Source organism: Sebastes fasciatus, chromosome 20 (assembly GCF_043250625.1).
Source record: "Sebastes fasciatus isolate fSebFas1 chromosome 20, fSebFas1.pri, whole genome shotgun sequence".
Taxonomy (NCBI): Eukaryota; Metazoa; Chordata; class Actinopteri; order Perciformes; family Sebastidae; genus Sebastes; species Sebastes fasciatus.
The window spans coordinates 11,421,494-11,440,000 of record NC_133814.1 but is presented as its reverse complement, the minus strand read 5'-3'; the positions used below and the strand labels follow the sequence as shown (position 1 = coordinate 11,440,000).

Below are 18,507 nucleotides of genomic sequence, written 5' to 3'. Positions count from 1 at the left end.
AGTGTTATTATGGTAAGGATGGCCTCTGATCAAGGCGAACGGTGTTACCGTGTTTTTTTACTTGGCAGCTCACGTTTCCGCAGACTTGGAAAGAGAGGAGTGAGCAGTGGGGTACTTGGTTGCAATCTGCAACCACACCACTAGTTGCTGCCAAATCCTACACACTGTCCCTTTTATTCAGAAGAGCGTGGGGTCAAGTCAGGACACGATATATTTTAGAAAACTGATGGAACATATATATATATATATTTTTATATTTTATTCATTTCAAATAAACCTACATCAAATATACATATTTAATCAAGATTAGAAAAATAATTAAATATTGTCAAAAATGTCACACATACAATAATAGCCACCACCCGACAGAGCAGGACCGAGATACAGAATAATGACCATTGTTGCTGTTGAGCAAATTAAATACATAATTTCATATACATGTACTCCCATCATGAGTAAGGAGTATGAAATGGTTTATATCGAGGCTCGATGAAGCAGTAAAAACTCCTCCAAACAAAAGTATCTAACAGTTTAAGATGATAACAGCTAATTTCCCACCATGCAACAAGTTAGTACGGTAAATATTGAATGAATGAATAGTACAACACCGACTACTAAGTATTATAGTGAAGGTAGAAGCAGATAAATCCCTTTTTAAAGATCATTTGTCTCAATTTGAGGTAAGGTTATAGTATTTGCATATTAGAAGTTGCCTGTTACTGAATCTACTCAAAATCTAAATGTAGATTATTTTTTCTATTTCCAACCAAATTACTAAAACAGCTGTATTGGCTCATGAAGTGTTTGCCTCCATAAAATCTACCTTATATAGCAACTTCGATAAAGGTCACTTGGATTGCAAACAAGTTTTTCTTTTCTACCTGATGCTAACCGCAGATAAAATACACTGACCGAATTTTGCGAGGCCAAATACGTATCGAAGATTCAAGTGGAGTCTGAAGCTTCGAGCTGAAATGTACAAAAATTGTACTTTCAACTACAAAGTGTAACCACTTTAGCCTTCGATATAAATCTTTTTCAAAAAGGTGAAAAGCTCTCTGGAAGCACTTCCCCAAGTAAAACCATTAGGCTTTGAAATATATTAGATATAAATCACGACTAGATATAAATCAGTGTCTGCATAGCGTTACGATTGGTTGGTGTACTGGCGGGAGTGTTAAGTCAGATCTCGTACCCATTAGGCAAAGAGCTGGTCGTCTAGACTCATCAGTGGATCCAATTCATTAATAACTGTAGCGTTGGCCACATCCTGATGTGAGAGTGTATTCTTGTGGCCTTGAAGCTTTTTTCTTTTCTTTTTTTTTTTTTAAAGTATTTACACGCCACAAGCAGCATTTAAATATGCAGCACAGAAAGTCACAAGTAGCAGCCACAGATATAGTGTTGAGTACTAGGCACAATAATAGGGCTGATAAAAAAATGCAGCCTCACAGGTTTATCCTGGCACTGTGGGAGGGACATCTGGGGCAACCGTACAGTACGTGTTCAGGATAACTTGTGTCTGGGTGGGGAGGAGGGAGTGATCCAACCATAAAGTGGAATCCTGTGTGTGTGTGTGCGTGCGTGCGTGTGTATGTGTGTGTGTGCAAACCCATTGTTATCTGTGCAAGCTGTGTTCTCTTCAGTGTGTTACAAACTGCTTTTTCAAAAGTCACCCACCAAAAAGTGGGCTTTAAAAAAAGTCAGCCATAGTTCCTCTCTTTCAGTTCTGATCTCTTTGTTTGAGAATCCACGTCTGTCTGTTAGTACCTCCTCTTTCCATGTTTCCCACCATCAGTCATGCAGGTATTAGGCCGAAGAGCTGCGTGGAGGCAGAACAAATTTTTAGTGACGAATTAATACATTCAAATTCAACTGTTATTTTACTGATTTCAAACTGGTGTGATTAAAAAAAAGCACTTCACAAGTCCAGTTGTTTCCCCCCGACTCACCTGGATCTGCCGTCTGCTTCTTCTTCTTCTTGTTGTGATGGACTATCTGATTCTCATTGGTCATCTTCACATCCTGGTCCTCCACGTAATTACTGCAACACAGCGGGAAAAAATGAAGACACGCGTAAGCGAATTTTGTTGCGCCTGTTGGAAAAACTGGAACAACACAATATGGAGGGCTGACTGATAACAAAGCTTGAAGCCCAGCAGGTCCAGGCCTTGAGACCAAAGATGGATCTAGAGAGGTAACGAAGGAGAGAGAGAGGAGGGGGGATGGGGGGGACTGGGGGCATCACAAGTCAAGCGCGTGGTAAAGGAGGAGGGTGTGTGGGATGTCTGGGGGATAATTGAGGGCACTGGAGGAATCTTCATTACAGGGATTGACCACAGGGAGGTGCTGACACGGGGCTTTCATGGGCTCTGTTACTCACTGTGGGTGGTGTCTGCTGCCACGGGGGCTGGAGTGGAGAAGAGCACATCTTGGTTGAATCTAACCTTTGTCAATCCATTAGTTTGTTTGCTCTAGACTTTGAATTGTATATCAAATGGCCTTGAATTAATTCACAGTAATAAGTCATCTGTTTAAGATCATTTGGCGTTTTACATCAAATGTGCAAACTGCTGGACGAAGCCTGATTTTAGGTATACAATTTAGAACAATACTGAAAAGCAACATGAATGCGGCAGTTTGGAAAAGGTGCCGGGGCTGACCAGCGATCTGGATTTTTCTGTAAAAGGCGTTGTACAACCAATCAGCCATGAAACCATGTTAGTTAATGATACATCTACATGCTAAAAATCCAGGGTACCTGATGACGGTGTTCCTCTCACGGTGTGCGATGTAGGCGTTGTCTGTGAACAGGATGGTGTGGTAGGGCACCACTGGATCACAGGTGGGCAGAATGCCTCGTGCCACATGGCTTACGCTGTCCAAGATGCCGTTATACACCAGGAGGTCGTCCACCAGCAGCTGTGCACAAAGAAAGACATACAGATTGCTGCTTGAGGTCCAAATGTAAAAAAAACAACAAAAGAAGTGATTCTGAGAGGCTTACCCCGAACTCCTTTACTCCCCTATGTGGTGTCTTTGAGTAGTTCCACAGTTTGATCATGGACACCGTCACCGGCTGATCGAAGATCACGTACACGCGGTTCACCTGTGTGGAAACAATAAAATATATACTGGAAAACTCTCCTCTGGAGTTTGCTAATTCACTGAACGCATTCTCTCTCTCTGTCAAAGCCTCACCAGTCCAGGGAGCACCGGGGCTAACCACATGTATCTTCCATCGTGGGTGCTGTTGACTCCATCTATTAATTTATCTGGAGTCCTCACATCACCGCTCACATTGTCCAGTACGTTCACGCTGTCTGGAAAAGCAGCGATGTCTGGTGGACATTATGTTGAGGAACAGACACACAATTATACCCCATTAATGCTCCTTTAACAGCTACTTTACTAAATAACCGCCTAAATCAGTCGTTCACTGTATGCGTCCTCTCTCTGAATCTAATCAAAAATGTACTCATCGTGTGGCAGTTGTGGCCTTTTAAAAATAGCTACATCTTTAATGTGTGTCCTTCCTCTACTGTAGGTATCCTTTTCCGTCCCACATTGTCTGGAGTAAAGAAATATCTCTCATAGATATATGATGCAAACTGTGTTGTAATTATCTTTGCTATTCCAAGAATTAATTAGTTACATTGCAACCTCTGATTTTAGTATCTCTGACATCAGAACACACAAAAATCTCATGGCATCAAGGTCGGTTTTAATATTCACAACCCGCACAAAGGTTGAAAGATTATATAGATATATTCTAGATGGTGAAGAGAGCTCAGGTTTGTGAAGATGGATGCATGAAGGTGGATGTAAACGCATACAAAAAAAGGATACTGTTGTCACTGAGACTGATCTTCTCGTGGTTCTGGTCATAAAATTCAAGGCCATTGAGGCCGATGTAGTACGGGTCTCCCCAGGTTGTTAACAGCTGCAGCTGAAAGATGACTGATGGGTGAAGGTCAAGGAATATACTACATGAAACACAAAACATGGCTGCATATAGAGTATCAAAGTATCAACCACATCTGTTACAGACCAAACAATTAATCAGTGAATTAAAAACAGTAATCTGCGGATTAATCGATAATGAGTCTAAATCATGTCAGGATACATCCGCAAGGCATGATGGGAGCTTCATAGTCCATGCTAGCCTGTTCTGGTTTCTTAGAGCTTCCTCTGGATTAGAGACGACAACATTATAAATTAGGAAATGCCGTTTTCAAACGTTCTCATGAAATAGCCGTACATGCAAATCAAACTCATGGCTCCTACTTGTGGTAGTCCTCCACACTCTTGTTGTCGGTGGGCGTCTGGAGGAAGTCGACGAAGAGGATCTCCTGAGCAAAGTCAAAGTGACAGTTGCCTGGTCCTTTCCTGATCAGGAATCCGTCCGTTGGGGAGATGGCAACATCATCCATGAACACATGGATCACCTTCACCTGAAACAAAGATGTGGACATTTTTGAATGTATGTTAAAGTCACCTGCATAGAACCTTTCTTATCATATTTAGTTTATTTCAGTTTATTGTGTACACAGTATAATATTGTTTGATATAATACAGTTCACTACGAAAACTTGCATTGGTCTTTTGTAACAACTGCTTGCTTCATAGCAAATACTGTTTGAGAGCCTGACAGAAAAGTGTCTCACCCCTCTGTAAGAGTCCTCAGGGGACTTGTTGTAGTTCCAGATACGGAGTCCAGCGACGGTCTGGGTCTTGTTGAACGTCATGTTCAGGGTGTGCGGCTCTCCATAGGAGAAAGGGATCAGCCACATGTGCTGGTCATCAGTGGTAATGTTGTGGCCATCTATAAGCCTGGGTAATGAAAACAAACAGACACTGAAGACTGCACCAGACAGAGTAATGATCTGATCTAAATGTGGATGCTAGATTTTTCTTGAGAGCAGGGTAGGGGAGGTAAGCGTGTACGAGCGTGACATATGATGTCGAAGAAAGTAAAGTGAGGAAACAGGTAAGAATGAGAAAGACCATTCTCAGAAATTAAAGTTATTCTACTAGTATTGCACGGTATACCGATACTAGACAGGTTTACAATATGCTGCCATTAAAAACGGTAAGTGAAACTGTAGTGATAACCAGAAGGATGGAGTCAATAAGTGAAGCTGAGAAGAAGATTAAAGCAGGTCATGAATCTCTCGCCGACTGCACAGCAACGCTCTGAGCTGGTTTCTGTATCAGCAGAACTCCCATTAAAAAAACAAGGAAAATAACCAATTACCAATCTAATTACCAATCAAATGTACCGCTAAAATTAGATTCACCATCTTTCCTGAATTTGTCCAAGCATTTCCTGTAATTCGGCAAACACATAATCACATAAACACATAATTAAAGTATAATTTTACCGTGTGTCTCTGTAACGTGAAGAGACAGAGAGGAAAAGCAGTCCGGCTGGAGTGACTCTTCTCTCTCTTCTCACAACTTTGACACAACACAGCGCTTTCTACAGTTACTGAGATGTCTTCCTGATTTTAGCGGCTTTCTTCTCATCAACTTTTCACAGAACTTCGTCTGAATTTATTATCCTTTTGTGGGTTTTTATTCGGGAAGCGTCTCCCGTGCTGCAGTACCACTCTCCGCCTTAACTGATATGAATGTCACTAATGCGTCGGCGGGGGCGCTGTTTTACAAAAAAAGCCTTATTAAACACTTTAATAAGTGATGTCAGAATCAGGAATACTTCATTGATCCCTGGGGGGAAATTACAGTTGTTCCATTTTAGAAAAGAAATGTTTATATATGTGTATATGTTTGCATTATCTAATATAAATGCAAACATAAAATTAACTATCTACTACTAAAAAAATGAAGTTCCATGTTCTGTCATCTATTATTCCATTACTTTTCCTGATGTTTTAGATTTTTGTCGTGGTACCATTTCTGTATTGGTATCGAGATATTTGGGCAGGGTATCGTATCGAAGTCATAATTTTGGTATCGTGACAACACTATATTCAATTACATCTACTGTAAATGAAAAAAGTGTCAAATGTCAGTGTATTCAACATTCTCAGCATAAAGTGTCAGCCGTACTTATCCGGCGTGCGAAAGTCGTCTTCATAATCAGGCAGGTCGTTGAGGTCTCTGGGTGAGGCAGCCATCATGCTGAGGTCTAAAGGTAAACTCTCTCCATCCTTCCCCACCACCTCCAATCCTGTCAGGCCCATGTAGTGGGAGTCCCCCCAAGTCAACACCAGCTCTAGTCTAAGGCCTGGGGGTGGAGGAGAGAGACCGTTGTTGCAAGTATCCAAACAACAAACAGAGAACCGATCATGCGACGTTGACAGGATGCTGATCAACTACTCACACTTTCCGGTGTACATCCCAGGAATATGCTCCATGTTCTCCTCAGTCTGGCTCACGGTGGGGTTGAGGTGGAGTTTCAACTACGACAACATGGGAACACATTAAAACTATAATTGCGTAAAGGCCTTAACGCACAGGGAGCGTTTTTTTTTTCTTGTGCGATTAATTCGTACGGCAATATCTATTTTCTTAACTGTTGTTTTTGTGAATACTTTCACATGGAATGCGAATATCATGAGGCTAAAACACTTCTATGAAAACCGGTACCCACTGCTGATGAGGCCTGTACTTACTTTGAGGTCTTCCTCTCGGAAGCCGGCCTGTGTGAAGGGTCTTTCCTCTCCCTCTCCATCAGCGGTGCGTGGTCTCTGCAGCTCCTCCTCGGCAACGAGGCCCTCGGGTCCCTCACCTTCGCTGAGGAAGGTTTCATCGTAATGAGACATAGCCTCCAGGATCTCATCATCGGTGGTGAACAGGATAGTGTCACCAAATTGGTCCAATTCTGAAGTGACAGCAGAGTGAGAAAAAAGGAAATCGAAAGTAACACACAAAGGAGCATTACAACGTTGTGAGGCTGTTGTGTTCAGGTACCTCCAGACAGAGTCCCAGAGGCCTTGGCGATCTCGCCCCTGAAGATGCACCTTCCATCAAGCTGCATCTCCACTTCCTTCACCCCTCGGAAGGAGTGAATGCGTGACTTGTTGTAGTTCCACACACGGATCATGGCTACATGGCAGGGAGCTCCGAAGTCCAGGAAGATGGTGTGGCTACGACCAGGGGTGAACGGCGCGAGCCAAAGGTGCATGTCATCCTGGGTACGATTGACGCCATCGATCAAGTTAGTGACTACGCGTGGATCTTTGCCGTACACAGGGAGAATGTTGATGTCTGGAGGGTCGGCTTGGATTTGAGCAGGTCGTAGGGGCTCTCCACTGGAACTGAACACCTCGAGGCCGTTGAGGCCCACGTAGTGGCGATCGCCCCAGGTGGACAGGATGTCGATGACCAGCCGTTGGCCCTGCGGCAGCACGGGGATTTCAAACTCGTCCTCTCGCTCCATGGATGGATCTTCATCAGGGCCTTCACACTGTGGGCCCTGAGCGGCGAAGGAGGAATGGGGGCTCCTGGGTGCTGTGGAGGGGTTGACCGGGACTGTGGGTGGACCACGGCCCTGGCGCTGGAGGAACTCATCAAAGATGTCACCTTCGAAGCCCATGTTGGAGATTCGTCCACGCTGGCATTGGTTGAACTTAGTGAGAGAGTCCCAGGACTCCATGAGGGTGTTATCTTGTTGGCTGTGCAGCTGGGCCAGAGAGGTGCACTGCCTCCTGCTAGCATTCACCAACGACATCGGCTCCTCTGGAGAATACACACAAATGGCATATTAATTACTAACAAGCCACAGGAAATAAGATGATGCTTTTATGACCACCTTTAGATTTATCATCAAACATGTCATGCACTAAACATCTGATCTCTAAATTTAATAAATGAGCCCATTTCAAATATATTTAACAGTACCCTTGTTTTATAATGTGTTCACAGGCAAGAGAAAGATATAACTGGGATGTACACTGGAAAGTGTGAGTACTTGCGTAAGCCTACAAATGGCCCTTAAATCAATTAGTTTATTTATTTGTAGCCTGGAAGATTGTGGGATTATAATGGAAGAGAAAGTCAGCGTTGTAACACAACAATCTGCCCCTTTCCATAATCTTATTTAAATTCAGAAAGATATCTGTACGACATATGACAGTTTTCTTCAAATTCTATTGAGGACATTTTTGATCAGTTAGAGAATTACAAGATGACAAAAGTAAAATAGGCAGCAGGAAGAATGACAATCATTACACAGCACAAAGGCCAGAACAATACGCCTGGCTGCTCAGTAACTAAACTATATGAGTAGTAGCCCTTTCATTATTCAACCATTCCAATGACAGGCATCATAGTGCTGCACCCTCACTCTCGTGATAACTGTCTCAAAACAAACAAATGAACATCTACAAATGACTATTAGGGAGCAACACTTCAAATAGGGAGCCAGTGATGAGATGTATGAGGCCAAATGAACAAGATAGTACCCCTACATTGCAAAGCCTTTAGCTAATGTTTATTTAGGTGAAGAATCCCGACATAATGTTTGATTAGTCTTCTGATTCCATGTTTGGAAGTTACTAATAGAGTTTAATAATGCATGTGTTATCATTTCAAGAGATTATAACATTGGATGCAGAGGTGTGATAGCTTGTGAGTAGCCTGATTGGTTAATAAAAGGTTAAATACAGCACAAAATTGATGAAATAATCACATATAAAGGTGTCCCTTTGTGTTTAAGAATGATAACTTTAAACATTGCTACCTGTGTTTGACAGTGCAGTAGCTCTGAGGTGCTGCTCCTCTGTCTGCCTGGATGCAGTGTTTCGAAATGAGCTCCTGCGTCCGCTGATGGGCCTGTCAGACTTTTGCTCCGCGAGCTCCTCCAGCAGGTCCCTGCTCAGGTCCAAAGAGTCGGCCTTCCACTGACCCCCGTTCGCTGTCCTCTCCACCCCCCTACACACTCGGCCCGGGTTACACGGCAGCTCCGGGAGCATTGAGGAGGATGAGGCTGACGGAGATTTGGGCTCTGCAGAGTGCTGAGGCACCAGCCATCGGGGCCTCTCCCTGCTGGCCTCGCAGCCCTCCGGAGCTCCTCTGTTCAGGGGCTGCAGCCACTGGGGGGCCACCCGCGAGGAAGACGGCTGGGTGGTGACCGTCTGCTCCATGGGTGCAGGCTGCTCCACTTGCTGCCTGAGAGAGAGGGGCTCCTCCGAGGCAGACAGGTCAAAAGAGTTTCTTTCTGTGGAGGAGTGACGAGCGATAGATGAAACCCCCACTGGTGAAGGAGTGATGGGTGGTAGCAGTGTATGTGGTTTCTCCTGCATGTCTATCATAGCCTGGCCTGCGTCTGATGGCTGCGGATTCCAAAAGTGGTGGTGGTGCTGGGTGCTGCTGCCCTCCCCGTCCGTCCTGTCCTCATGGCGCTGGGGGCTGGCCCCCCGTAGATTGTGTCCTGAAGACACAGGGCTGGAAAACACGGAGTCTGGAACCTGGAAGTCCTGGAGGTCCACTGTGGTGCAGCAGCCCTTCTCCAGCTCACCTTCAAACACCAATGTGCTGTTAAGGTACAGCTTTATCTGCCGTGCACCAATGTCAAGATCCTGAAAAAGAAAAAGAACTTAAATGTACCTGAATATACAGGTTCAACACACCATTTGACTTTTGGCACCCAGTTGTGCTACAAAAGGCCCAATTATTTAAAGGTGCAGTGTGTAGAATTGGGGGCATCTAGCGGGGACGTTGCAGATTGCAACCAACTGAAACTTACATTATTCCATTTCTGACAATAGATCCCCCTAAATGCTACACACTGTTTCTTTAAGATTTTGACATCTGACATCTAAATATATTTTACATATATAAGTGCAGATATTAAATGCAAATGAATCAAAAGGAAAGGATTTGGGGTTAAATTGTATTACAGGAAAATATTTAGCATTTCATATTATGTCATATTTTGAGTACTTAATGATTGTAATTCAAGCAAAGCAACACAAAAGCATGAAATCCCCAAAAGTATAGCACTTGGGGAAATTTCATACATTCACAATTGATTCATTTACCGATGAATGCAGAGTAAGAGCTCTCCGAGCACAAAGTAATTAGCGCTCTCACAGATACAAAGTCATGGCTGCCATGAAGAAATGGCTAAAGCCCAACCCAAATCTGCTCAATCCTCTAGACAGGAAACTACTATAAACCCAGGTTAACCGCCAACAGCTCCTTACCTTCCAGCTTCAAGACATCAAGTAACTCTAGGTAGCTGCAGTAACATTGAAATAGATACGATGGGGTGTTTGTACCCCTCTATGAACAGCAGTGAGGTTGAGAGGCAGAAGCCCACGTTTCCCCTAACACTAATCCTCTGGGGCTAATCTCTCACTGTTCCACATTTGGACAGTCTGACTGGCAGCTCAGCCAGCCAATGCTAAAAGAGAACCACTCCCCTGATGGAACCACGCCAATACAGATGCCCGTATTATAGTGACAACACACGAGTATGTTGGATTTATGCGCTCTAGGTCTACAGACAGTGAAATGATTAATCTCTGAACTGGAGACAGGGATAAATAAAATAAAAAAGATGTGTGGAACAGATTGCACTTGGGTTGAACAAATGTTATCTAACAAACAAAAAGCACATACATTGAGGCTTCTGTTGTAGTTCCAGATTTTGATGCAAGATAATCCGAAGTTTGGGGAGCGCTCCGTGTTCCTGATGATGAAGTAGAGCTGGATGGGGCCGTGGAACGGACACGTCCACATGTGACGCTCTTTGGTGGTCTGTCAACCCAAGAAGGAAATAGACAAAAAAAAAATCAGCAAATACTTGGTCCATGTAAATAGTGAGATTCATTCACAAATGTCATGTAATAGGCCTTTTACACAACAGACAGGTGTAAAATGATAACTGTATCCCATTCAGGTGTTCAAGCTTCAGAGTGCTGTTGTTGTGCAAGATCATTTGCAGAGGCTCACCTCCACCTTTCCGTTGACAAGTGCCCCCAGATTCCCGGGGTGGTCAACGTTCCTGATGTCTAGGTTGTGAGGAGACACAAACAGCTTCTTGTTTCTGAGACAGAAGAACTGCAACTCAGTCAACCCAACCTGTGAAGCGCTCCCCCAGTTTGACAGGATCTCCATGGTAACATACAATGCCGGGGTGACCTCTGCCGAGGACAGCCTTTGCTGCAATAAAAACACAAAAACATTAACAGGTGCCTCTGTGCACTTATGTCTCTATCACATCCGGCGGTATTGGGATTATTCATTCTGATCTGCGAGACAGTGTTACTGACTCACCGGCTGCTTGCTGTAGTCTGTTTTGACACTCTGGGGGATGTTGTAGCTGGGTCCTGCTTCAAGGTTCTCCAAGGCTTTCAGCAGTTTCTGTTGTTGCCTGAACAGAAGACGGATGACATCCTCAGCTCCGTTGCTATGTCTATAGTGCCTGACCTTCATATTGATGGTGAGCGATAACTGAGCACTGTGGTGCTGATAAATAATTCTTCAAGGTCAGAGGGTGTACACGCCAAACAATTCTGTTTGGATTAGTTTTTATAAGGGCTGTAAATCAATTAAAATATTTAATCACGATTAATTGCATGATGGTGCATGATTAATCGCAAATTACTCGCACATTTTTTATATGTTCAAAATGTACCTTAAAAGGGAGATTTGTCAAGTATTTAATACTCTTAACATCATAGTGGACAAATATGCTTGCTTTATGCAAATGTATGTATATATTTATCATTGGAAATCAATTAACAACACAAAATAATGACAGATATTGTCCAGAAACCATCACAGGTACTGCATTTAGCATAAAAAATATGCTCAAATCATAACATGGCAAACTGAAGCCTAATAGGCAACAACAGCTGTCAGTGTGTCAGTGTGCTGACTTGACTATGCATTGCTCCAAACTGCATGTGATTATCATAAAGTGGGCATGTCTGTAAAGGGGAGACTCGTGGGTACCTATAGAACCTTTTTTCATTCACATATCTTGAGGTCAGAGGTCAAGGGACCCCTTTGAAAATGGCCATGCTAGATTTTCCTCACAAAAATTTGGCGTGAGTTTTGAGCGTTATTTAACCTCCTTCACAACAAGATAGTATGACGTGGTTGGTACCAATGGATTCCTTAGGGTTAGTAGTTTCACATGATACCAGTATATTCAAACTGAGTCTGCTACAATCGTAAAATTCGCAAGTTGCGTTAAAGAAATGAGTGGCGTTAAAACAAATTTGCGTTAACGTGTTATTATTGCGTTAACTTTTGACAGCCCTCGTTTTTATAAAACACCATTACGTTTGTTCTGACACTAAAGGACGTACCAAAACTACTGGGTCTCCTTTTATCCCTCAGAAGTCAGAATCTATATATATATACAGTATCTGTGTATCTAGGTGCCATATGCTGCGAGCATACCCGGGGCCCATAAGCGTGATTCTCTGCATGGCCACAGTGACACTGTTCTCATCTTTGTCGTGGCTGTTGTGGTGCGCTAAGCCATTCATCATCTGGTGTCCCCTGCCCTGGATAAAGAGGAAGCAGAATAAAAGAGTCAGAGATACATAAGCTTTAGGGGCAGAGTTTACATGTAAGCAAAACCCATAACACTATCAGTGTATTAAAATGTGGGACAGTGTGGGGCAGGCGGACCGTGTTGCGGCTAAAGAGCTCAGGACTCTGCATGGGGTCGTTTTCTCTCTGAATGGCCTGGCGCACCCTGCATGCTATCTCATCCGGGTCTCGCTCCTCAACAGAAGCCTTCCTGGCTGCTGACAGGGGCCTCTCCACCCGACTCCTTGGCCCTAAAGCAAGAAGCACACATCTTTTAAACAACAATCACGCACCATGCCATCTACAGAAACATTTTTAAAAGGGCCTGTATACAGAGTTTTATCCCAAAATGGGAAATCTGCCATACTATACTTAAAATGTAAAAGCTTATTAATCATGAATGGATTTAGAAAAATAATGTTAAAACACTTACTCTGACCATCCCAGCTCTCTTTGGAAGGTGGCCCATCTAATGTTTTGCTCTTCACCAACATAGGCTTAGTGGGTATAAAGGCGTCAGTGTTTTCTTTCCTTTTTGCAGACAGAGAGCGTTCAATCTTACGACCTGAAATATTGGAAGGAATATTTTCATACTGAGTATATATTGTGAGTTTTTAGGCATAAAAGGGCCATGCGCTGGCTAACACAACTTGAAGTGTGCACAGGCAGCTAATATACTTGCCTATTCTCCATGTGTACAGATCAGTGCTGATGAAGCAGATAAGGATGAGATGGAACCACTCTGGGCAATTAAGACTCACCCTAAAAAATCAATAGCAGATTTACATATGAAAGTGGATCCTGAAGCCTACCTTTAGTTGAGGGTCCAAAGTCCAGGACAATGAGGTTCGCCGAGTCGAAACGGCTATGGGCGCCGCTGGGCCGAGGGTTGGAGGAGGACTTGGAGGACGAGAGGGGCAGCCCCAGTTCGTCCAGACTCTCGTTGCTCTCCTCCCTCTCGATCTGCTCCTCGACCCACTCCTCGTCCGACTCCTCCCCCGCCGAGCCGCGGCTGCTCCGCCGCATGCTAACCTCCAGGCTCCGGCGCAGAGCCTAGTTTACAAAAGGTCAGCGTTTATGCATGCATCCATGCACACAGTCATCAGTGTGAGAAGGCACACGCATGCATGCTGACAGTTTAAGCGTTCCCTTGATTTGTGACTGGAAAAAAAAGTCATAAATTAACACCCAGGAGCATGAACAAACATTTAAATGATTCACTTCATCTCATGCCACCATGGCAAGATGGAACAAAACAAGTGTGCATATTTCTTCTTCAGCTCACCTTCACTTCCTCGAGGTTGAGAAGCACTTTCTCATTGTGTTCCTGATTTGCTTGGCCTCCTTGGCTCTCGTGCCTCGAGCTGAAGGAGCGCGACGCCTTGCAGGCGTCCCTTGGGGAGCGAGGCGACCGCGAGCTGGAGGTCTGCGTGAAACAAGGTGATTGGATAAAGGGGAAATGGCAGAGATGGAGAGATGCTAAGTAGTACAGACAGCTGCATCTGACACATAGCCCCTCCCCTAAAAAAAAAACACCCACACACACACAGGCTTAGCAGGCATTGTTATGTCTTCACTCTACCTCCATGTCTACACTTTTATAGGGCTCAAAATCCTCGGAGTAGCGCTTTTCTGGCCAGATCGTCAAAAATGTTCCTTCTTCTGTTCGAATTCTGACAGAATCCTGCATACATAACAAAAGAGGAAATATTTAATTAGTGTACTTTCATAGGAAAATATTTTTGATGCACCACAATCAAGGATAATTAAAAAGCCTCTACCTTGACCCATTGTTTCCTCTGGACCTTTCCTGGGGCGGTGTGGCTCCTCTTCCCGCGGGTCTGCTCCAGATTACCGCCGTCTTCAGTTAACTGGTGGGCGCTTCGACAGACATCTGCCGATGAGTAACAGCACAGAAAGGAACATGAGCAGCTTGCAGCCGACTATTGCCTCAGAGGAGAAGGAACACGCAGTCACATACGCAGATGGTCCACACAGCGCATTAGAGGAAGAACGAAAAACTGGCTGCCAGCTACAACTGTCACTATCATTTATTCACTGGGACTGGGCACGGGATCATACCATGAAAACTACAAGCTGAGGAGTGGTGGCTATTAACTCGTGCTCCATATGGTCTGGAGATGACAGAAGCAACAAAAATATGAGCAATGAGTATGAGGTGGCGCCTTCCATTTCAGTGTAAAAATGACTCAAGAACAGTATTTCCCCCTGCACGATATAGAGGTAAAAAAATAATGAGGTCTTATATAAGACTTTGTTACTTTTAGTGTCTGTAGGTTTATTTTGGTCCAGCAGCAGGATGCAGTACCTGCGGTGCGTGCAGACCTCCGAACAGGTGTGGAGGTGACAGACTTGTGGTTGGAGCACTTGTGCTGCTTCTTATTGGCTTCAGCATTGGCTCCGTTAAGATAAATGGAGAAACCTTGCTCAAGCTGCTCCAACTCAATCTCCCTGGGTTCTTTGACTTTAAGGCGCTTTAGGATCCTGAGGAGCAAAGAAAACTGGTGACTACCTCTACAATTAAGAGTAAAAATCTGGCAAACAGTGTATCACATGTTTGAGAAGATCAAGATCCAGGACTCGCAGGAGAACTTCACACATTTTCAGGCTATTCTTTTGACCTCCACTCTCCCACATTTCACACACTAATTTATCTCAAAGCAAGGAACCAATCAGTGCGCCTATTAGGCAGCACTGAGAGTCATGGAGGAGTTGTGTATGTGAAACCTAATCGGTCTCTCCCCAGCAGCCTGTGCTCACACTTCACCTGTTTTTGTGCTGGAGGGCGATTAAATATTCATCCAGAGTGTCGTCCACAGCGGAGGCTTGCTTCTCTCCTTGGCACGTCTTGCTCTCCTTAAAGAACACCAGCATGAGTACACACACACACACGATGCAGGATCAGAAAAGCCTACATCAGCTATTTGAGGAAAGCAGACTCACAATACACCTAATTGTTGCACAAGTACTCACAATCACGGACAACAATCACTTTAATTTGTGCATCACAAAATGTAAGCAAACATCCTGCTCCTCCAGTCTTCTTGAGTAAATAAAGCAGAAATGCAGCACATGCAAAGTGTCAAGATGATAACGGTACATGGCAGGTAGACAAAACACATTTATGTAACTTGCAATGTGGTAGTGCCAAATGTGCCTGTTCAACCACAATGGTAGGATACAGCGATGGATCTAAACAGACAGTGCCAGTCCTGAGGTTCAAAATGTGAAAAATTGGGAATATTTTCTTGCAGTAATAAGAACTGATCATCACTTTAAAACCGTTGCAAACCTTAACATTGTTGGGAGTCCATGTGCATCCATCTGTGCAAAAGGCACTGCTGAAAAATATGCACACACTGAAACCACTGACTCAGCATGGGCCAAGATCCCTGTGGAGTAGCTCCAACACTGCCATGTCAAATTCATGCTCTACTTAAAAAAAGGAGGTGCTACACTGTTGTCATTAGGTGTGAGCACAACAATTACAGTGTGACTGGAACAAGAGCTATTACAGCCTGCAATAATGTGTCCTTGCATAATATATAAAGCGTAGCCCTTTCAAAGAAACTAGAATTGACAATACGTGTCACCTGTGAACCGTCACATCACAAATGTCCTTTAACTTGAGAGTGATGAACTCCCAAAGTGAGTGTCCAACAGCAATCTAGTCCTCACAATATGATTTTGTTTTATTTCTCAATCATCCTCATTAAAACATCAGCTGTCTGCCTTGACCCTCGGAAAGTGGTAAATTAGACAGATACATGTGTCTTGGAAGGAACATCAGTTGTCTACATAACACCATAGTCACCTACAGCTCATGCCATTAAATTTTTTTTAAAAACCATCATGCAAGGCGAGCAAAGAAATCACAAAGCCCTTACTTAATTTCTACAAGTCAACTATGGCTACAGCATCTGTCAATGTCAGGAGCAGGAAGAGAAGCAAAGAAAATTGAAGGAAGAATAGAGAGCACTTGTTAGTGACAGAGACAACTGCTGTAAAACATGACAAGCTTCTTGATATTGTCTCATGTTGATTAAAATAAGATAAGATAAGGTAAGATAAGATATTCCTTTATTAGTCACGCAGTGGGGAAATTTGCAGTGTACAGCAGCAAAGGGGATAGTGCAAAAAACAACATGCATCAGCTAACACAGTAAAAAAAAAAAAAAAAAGAGCTAAACAAAGTGTAATAAAATATGAACCATTGGAGGAAGTATAAAAAATAGAAGTATATACAGTATTGACAATAAACAGACTATTAACTAAATTGCACAAGTGGAAAATGACATTGCACAGTGAGAATGAATGAATGAATGAATGAATGAATGAATGAATGAATGAATGAATGAATGAAATTCCACCTGAAAATATCAGGTTATTGTCAGTTTTTTGGTGTGTAAGTGGTCTACTGGGAGCACTGGGAGTCTGACAGCTGCAGGAAAGAAATGACAAGATGATGTGAAACTGACAAGAGCAGATTTGTGCTTACCTCGTTATCCATTGTGTGTTGGCTGCAGATGATCACATAACCCTATCCCATATTGTGGATGGAGAGGAGCCGATGATTCTCCAAAAATATCACTGAAATCTGTGGTTGTGTTTGATTACCACTGCAGAGGGAGGAAACACAGATGAAGCACCCCAAGGTTACCAATGACATGAAACCTAAATTACCTTGAATGCAGTTAACATATCGCCCCACCAGTTGGACGATTCAGCCCAACAAATAACATATTACATATCTATTTTCCAAGCCAAAACCTTACCCATCTTTATTAAATCTCATTGACGTTACGCAAGCCTGCCCATTTGTGCAGATGTGTGCCAACTATATCGATTGTATATGACATTTACCAGCTAAAACACGCTACACTTTTCTGTCTGTGTTGACATTACACGGCTCACTAGTTAACGCTCAACTGTTAGGTTAGCTAGTGGCTAGTGGCTAGTTAGCATTAGTTAGCACTGATGCTAACAACAAACTGAGAGGCTGACTAGCTAGTTAGCGTTAGCATGTTTCTAGTCAACATTAATTGACACAAAAAACAGCTCTTTTCCTCTAATTTTTTTCATGCATATTTTAACTCTGGTTCTTATAGATATTAGAAAACTACTTACTGTCCCTGTAAAACAGTACTTTGTTAGCAATTAGCTTTGATATTAACGGTGTTTTTCCTCATGTGCCCCAGTGAGAAGAAGTGTTGCATGGTAACCAGGGTAGCTGTCAGCCAATGAGGAGAGAGCAGCGTCATTGGAGCGAGACCACGCCCACCAGCCTGTCAACCTCTCTCTCTCTCTGTGTGTGTGTGTGTGTGTGTGTGTGCGTCTGCTGCTAAGGCATCCAGACAAGCCTCCACAAAACCCTGCTGTGCTACAAAAACCACACACATCTGCAGCACTGAAGACAACTGGTATGCAACTTGTCATTCAGCATTGCATAAGATTTAGTGATGGGAATTCCGGCTCTTTTTAGTGAGCCAGATCATTTGACTCAGCTCACCAAGAAGAGCCGGTTCTCTCGGCTCCCAAACGGCTCTTCGTTTTACAACTTCTGGCTTTTATAATTCAGCCAAATTTAGCGGTTTTGACCTATGATTAGTATGTGTGCACATATATCACTTAAATTATTCAATTTAATTATACTAAACCTTATAATTTCCAGAATACCATAATTTTACATGCTGCTTCGTTTCCGACTGTCACTCATCTTGTCTGCTATTCGCGCACCGCACTCCTCTCTCTTTCTCTCCTCCTCTCCCTCCTACTCGGTATCTGTAGACCGTCAGCACGCTGCGCAGCCCGCCGCGCTATGGTATGATGATCCTTGTCTGTCATTACCTGATTGGTCGCACGGATATCATTAACACAACATTCAGTCACAGTCAGTGCATGGAGTACCCTTGGCGCGGAGAAGATCATCATATCATTCTGCCTTGAATTAATTAAAGAAAGAGAAAAAAA

The 18,507-nt window shown here is 43.5% G+C and overlaps 1 protein-coding gene across 3 annotated transcripts; it reads right to left on the bottom strand.

Moving 5' to 3' along the window:
• Positions 1-242: 242 nt before the first annotated feature.
• katnip (katanin interacting protein) lies at positions 243-17,777 on the bottom strand. Of its 3 annotated transcripts, none has more exons than XM_074619217.1 (29): positions 17,665-17,777; positions 17,036-17,156; positions 15,305-15,393; positions 14,846-15,021; positions 14,298-14,410; positions 14,099-14,200; positions 13,802-13,942; positions 13,329-13,569; positions 12,950-13,081; positions 12,616-12,767; positions 12,382-12,488; positions 11,248-11,344; positions 10,924-11,133; positions 10,591-10,728; positions 8,708-9,545; positions 6,937-7,704; positions 6,639-6,847; positions 6,347-6,425; positions 6,073-6,250; positions 4,668-4,833; positions 4,288-4,454; positions 4,127-4,191; positions 3,850-3,960; positions 3,202-3,341; positions 3,008-3,109; positions 2,762-2,922; positions 2,384-2,410; positions 1,953-2,044; positions 1,305-1,822 (listed from the first exon to the last, which is right to left on the bottom strand). In XM_074619217.1, the coding sequence occupies exons 2-29, from the start codon at positions 17,045-17,047 to the stop codon at positions 1,764-1,766; spliced, it is 4,872 nt and encodes a 1,623-aa protein (XP_074475318.1). In that variant the 5' UTR covers positions 17,048-17,156; positions 17,665-17,777; the 3' UTR covers positions 1,305-1,763. The 3 variants fall into 3 exon arrangements, with proteins under 3 accessions (XP_074475320.1, XP_074475318.1, XP_074475319.1); XM_074619218.1 differs by lacking the exon at positions 17,665-17,777 and adding an exon at positions 17,313-17,451; XM_074619219.1 differs by lacking the exon at positions 2,384-2,410 and having other exon boundaries at positions 243-1,822.
• Positions 17,778-18,507: the final 730 nt, after the last annotated feature.

Coding starts and splice junctions, on each gene's coding strand:
- katnip (XM_074619217.1), bottom strand. Junction 13,082..13,328: donor CTTTGGACCCTCAACTAAAG/GTAGGCTTCAGG, acceptor CCAATATTTCAG/GTCGTAAGATTGAACGCTCT. Junction 3,961..4,126: donor TCCCATCATGCCTTGCGGAT/GTATCCTGACAT, acceptor TTCACCCATCAG/TCATCTTTCAGCTGCAGCTG.